General features: G+C 31.6%; 1 protein-coding gene across 1 annotated transcript; it reads right to left on the bottom strand.

Annotated features, from left to right (window-relative positions):
• Window positions 1-810: 810 nt before the first annotated feature.
• Window positions 811-2,630, bottom strand: LOC137822647 (uncharacterized). The gene is made up of 2 exons (XM_068627591.1): window positions 2,492-2,630; window positions 811-1,411 (listed from the first exon to the last, which is right to left on the bottom strand). Exon 2 carries the CDS (start codon window positions 1,398-1,400, stop codon window positions 1,131-1,133), a length of 270 nt encoding a protein of 89 aa, XP_068483692.1. The 5' UTR covers window positions 1,401-1,411; window positions 2,492-2,630; the 3' UTR covers window positions 811-1,130.
• Window positions 2,631-5,041: the final 2,411 nt, after the last annotated feature.

Raw genomic sequence — 5,041 nt, 5'->3', positions numbered from 1 at the left:
GGTTAATTGGAATTCCATGTTTAGTTTGGTGTAGGCCTGCTTTTAGCTGCTACCCTAAGTGTGATGTGCTAATAAACAATCTCTCATAATCATTTAATAGTACAATACTCATTGCTAGAAATTAACTCATCCTTACAATGATTGACTGGATAAGGACCTATCTAATAAGTAGGTAGTGAAAATTGGTTACCTGTGTGGTCTGAACAAGAAAAGTTCAAAGTTACACAAGGTTTTAAACTGAAAAAATATGTACACTACAAAAAAATCATGTATAAAGTAATGGTTTTAATATGACGGTTGTTAATAACCGTCACAAGTTTTCGTATAATATGATGTTTTATAAACCGCTACAATTATCTTTTAGAATATGTCATTTTGAATTGTCACAATTATCCTTCAAAATGAAAACCCGCATTCCCCTTTTTTTCATACACCATTCCTCCATATTTTCAATTTTTTTTTGAAAAACCTCTTTTCCCTCCCTCTCTCTGCTAAGCAATCGCCTTCTCTCTCACTATACATTCACCAAAACCCTACCACTCTACAAAACACTAACGCAACCTCTCCGTTCAAGAATCTCCTGCACCTCCACGTACTTGGACACAACCCCTTCTAAAACCCTAACCACACCCTCGAGTTTCAATATATATACTTATATTGAAACATTAAATAATTCTAATGATTTAGTTGATCTGATTTCGATTAAATCTGATATTCAAATTCATTCACATTGAGTTGGTTCAGGAGAGAAATCAAAACCAACCTATGCAGCTCAATTTGTGTATATTCTATTCTCTATTCATCATATCATAATTGAAATATGTGCCTAAATTAACTACATAATATAAAATTTACAATATAATGTTTGTAAAACATCACCCTACAGAGGAACAAATGATGTAAAACTGTAAAATCAGTCACAGGAAGAAAGATTCCAGGTAAACTAATAACATGATCAACATCCAACAATTTTCTACAAACAAATGAAAAATAAAAACAAGTTAATCTGACCTGTTGTACTGTAAATTGCACACAAACAAGCAAAATATTTGACTGAAGCATCATGTATATTATTTACCAAAGCTATGAACTGAAACTGTCCAAGAAGCAAGTGGCCTGTGAGTGAGACTTCACTTGGAAGTCCTTTTCTGGTACTGATTCTTGACCCATTTGATTCCAGCAGAGGTTCCACTCTTCACCTTCTGGGCACCCACTACAGCAGCAGTTTTAGCCTTGTCAGCACCCACAATTGCTGCAGCTTTGGCCTTGTCCATCCCAGCAGACATCTTCTTGCTGCTTCCACTGCTCTTCTTCACCTTCTCATCCTCCTCATCATAGTGGCCACTACCAAGCCCTCCATTTCCCCATTGGTCAGACCAACTTGGTGCCTTGCTGCCCATTATCTTTTAGCCTTCAAAATATTTCAATTCATTAGAACTTGTATTGTTTCATGTTGAATAATTCAAAATCACGTTGAAATATCAACCAACCTGATACTTGCCATCAGATTTTAAGTAAATATTTACATGTTTGTCATCACATAGAACAATTGATTCTGGTCTAGAATTGATTGGTTGAAATAAATCCAGCTAACTTGAGTCTAGAATCAATTTATATGATATTAATACATAATATTTATCAATCTCAATGATAAATAATTTCCGTTTGGAAATTTTAAAAGTTACCTGATAAAGTTTCTCTCTTAACTATGTTTCTGTTATCCACAAAATTCAAACTGAACTTAGATCAAATTCAGTACCACTCGACCCAGTTTTCTAGAATCAATTTGATTACCGTTTCATTCATAACTTTTTATACTAATGCATAAACACTCGACCCAGTGTTCTAGAATCAATTTGATTACCGTTTCATTCATGATTTTTATACGAATGCACAAACATAAATAGCTTCCCTTCAGAACCAATTCTAGCTAGAAACAATTTACAAAATTAATTGACAATACTCACCCAAAAACACTCTGATTCTAATCAACAATCACTCCAGAGACTGAATTGGAGAAGGGAACTAGGAGAAGAATATGAAAAATCAAAAGGGGCAAAAACAAAATTGCATCTTAATCCAAGTCTCACGCAGTCAAATTAATGCTAAGTCCACGCGTTTGCGGATGGTGACAGATAATCAAAGGGATTATTCAACCTTTAACCGCGATAAAAGAAAAAAATTGGGGGTCATGAATTGGTGAGAAGAATCAAACCATGGGTACAACAAAACCTTCCTTTCACACAAGATCTCTCCAGAAATTCCAAGCACAGGATTGAAGAATTTATCAACCCAAATTCATTCTGATGTCCAACAAATATTACATAGATCGTTATGAATAAAAAACAAGAAAACACCCAACAACTTGTTTACTGGGTACAAACAATTTTCAAGAAATTTATGTATGAACAAATTAAGGTTAAACAAGGTTTTTTTTCCATGTACACATGGAGAGACAGATAAATGATACAGAGATAGAAAAAAAGAGTACCTTTGTGATTAGTTGGTAAAAAAAGGGAAGAGAATTGTGATTTGAAGGCAGAGAATATGGAACAGGGATGGTGGGGTCGAATGAGATACCAACCCTTTTCTTTTGATGGAGCAGCGAAGTGAAGGACAAGATAATGAATTGAGGCCTTTTTTATGTTTGTATTTATACTAAGTTTTTCACTTTGTTTAATATTTACTGTGTTCTGATTTGTTTCTTGTTTTCTCTTTCTACAGTTGTGGTCAGCAGCCAAAAACAGTTGACTTTTCTTTTTATTTCTTCTAGATTTTTTAATTAGATTTTGCTTTTACTATTTCATTTTATATAATAATATTTAAAGGGTTTAATTAACATTTAGTATTTTAATTGAATTTCTTTTAAAAAAATTATTCTATTGAGTGTTTCAAATATTTTTGTCTCACTATTTTTCATCTTTTTATTTTTAATTCATTGATGAACTTAATTTTTTTTTAAGATGTTGTTGATCAGTTTAATTTAGAGGTGAGAGACGTAAGTTAATCCGTGAGATGGATATAATAAAAAATAAAAGTAACCACTTCATTCCATTAAAAAAATCAAACTACTCAAATAAAAAATATATTTTGAGAATTAAATTGAGCGAAATTTTTTAATAACTTAATTAAGTTTATTTAAATTTTTAATTTAAAAATGTAAAAACATAGTCTTTTTTCAAATTAATAAGTTTTTTTTATAATATATATTTTATTTTAATTTTTTTTCTTATTTATACAGTGCTCCATTAAGAGTATTGATTAGGGGTGATCCTGAAAAAATTATTTGATGTTCGTTGGTTTTGTTAAATGACATTTAATTTGGAACAAATTGTCATATATAAGTGTTTGAAGAAAAAAATAGCTGTCGAGTTAATAGATATTGAAAGTTGATAGTTGGAAATTAAGAAACTATTAAGTCAATTTATAAAATTATAAATATTTGATAAAGTTGGCTAGCATCTAACATTTTAGATTAATGACATAGTAAAAAAGAGTTATAAGTATATGATGAATTTATCATAGTTGAAATAAATGATAAAAGTAAAATTATATAATCATACAAAATTTAAACAGTATTTTTATTTTATATAATTCTTAAATTTATTTTAGTTATAAAAGTATGTTTCAATTATTTATAACTTTTTTTAGTTGAAAATCTTATAAATTTTTATTTATTATATTTTTAATCACATTTTCCACTTTCTGTTATTATGTGTTTTTTTATGTTATATTCCTATTAATCTTATATCATGTATTAGAATCTTTTCAATTAAATTTAAACTAACATAAAAATATCTTATGTTATATTTTAAAATATTTTAAAATATTTTCAATAAATTTAAAATAAAGTAAAAATAGTGTAGGCACTATTATAAATAAAAAATAGAATGATATAAATAAAACTGAGTCATTAGTGATAATATCTTAGACATATGACTAAAACATAAAAACAGTATATTAACTATATGAAGAATATTTAGATTAAATGAAGAGATATTAGTTAAAGACTATATAAATATGAATAGGTGACAAAATAAAATTTATGAATTAATTATATTCTTCTATTTCGTATGTGAAGTGATTCCAAATTTTAGTCTATTATTTTTGGACGAGGCAATTTTTTCAATTGATGCTCCTGTTTTTCTGTATTTTATTTTAGACTTCATGATAATTTCTTACTGTTCCTCTATACTATTATTTATCATTTTTATTTTCTGGCTAGTACTTGTTCTTTGTCTTTTATGTCTATCACACACATTTAACTTTAAATTATATAGAATTAACTTATTTTTACTTTTTACTTGGACAAATAAAATGATTTTCTTTTTTATCCCTTTGATAAGGATATTTCATCAGGGGTCGAAAGGATAGATGCTGATCCTGCCGACAACTCGAGTGCGGAGAATTGCCTTGTCGCTTGCTTGACCCGCCTCTGGCCACTGTGCTATCTGCAAGAACACTCTTAGAACCTCCTCCTTGGAACTCCGAACGCAACCTGCAAACACACAGAGACGCCTCTAGCGGCCGTTTGCACTCTGACGCTCAAGTTAGATCCCAGAATCACTAGAAAATAATGTGTGTAAAAAACAGTGTGTGTATTTCTCTCTGATTCTCTTTTTATCCCCTCTGTGTCTGTGCCTAACAGAATTCTGCTACGCTGTCCTCTGTGCGTGTCAGAATTCTGTTATGCTTTTGTACGAAAACGTACCACAGTCAGGGTCGTGGGTGTGTGGGTTTTCTATCTGTACCTTTCACGACACGGAGTGCACCTTTATCTGAGTCGCGCCCTTCTCAGACAGTGACACGTGGAGGCATGCAACTCGCATCTAACCGTTCACGTGCCTCCACCTGAAGGGCTCTAGCGCATCTCTTGTGCGCCTAAGTTATTCCCTTGCGGAGTAACTTAGCGCATTTCTTCCATCTGGGTGAAATCGCACATTCCCAGGAGAACGCCAGGTGTGGTTGGACTAGGCACACTCACCAAGCATTGCTCTCTGCATACACGATTTCCCCTTCACGATGCCATGCACGTAATGGG

The sequence above is a fragment of the Phaseolus vulgaris genome, chromosome 11 (genome assembly GCF_000499845.2).
Source record: "Phaseolus vulgaris cultivar G19833 chromosome 11, P. vulgaris v2.0, whole genome shotgun sequence".
NCBI classification, from domain to species: domain Eukaryota; kingdom Viridiplantae; phylum Streptophyta; class Magnoliopsida; order Fabales; family Fabaceae; genus Phaseolus; species Phaseolus vulgaris.
The sequence above is the reverse complement of the archived record's forward strand: the minus strand, read 5'-3'. Positions and strand labels throughout refer to the sequence as shown.

What these genes read in the sequence shown, in the direction of transcription:
- LOC137822647 (XM_068627591.1), bottom strand. Translation starts at nt 1,400, where the DNA reads ATGGGCAGCAAGGCACCAAGTTGGTCTGACCAATGGGGAAATGGAGGG.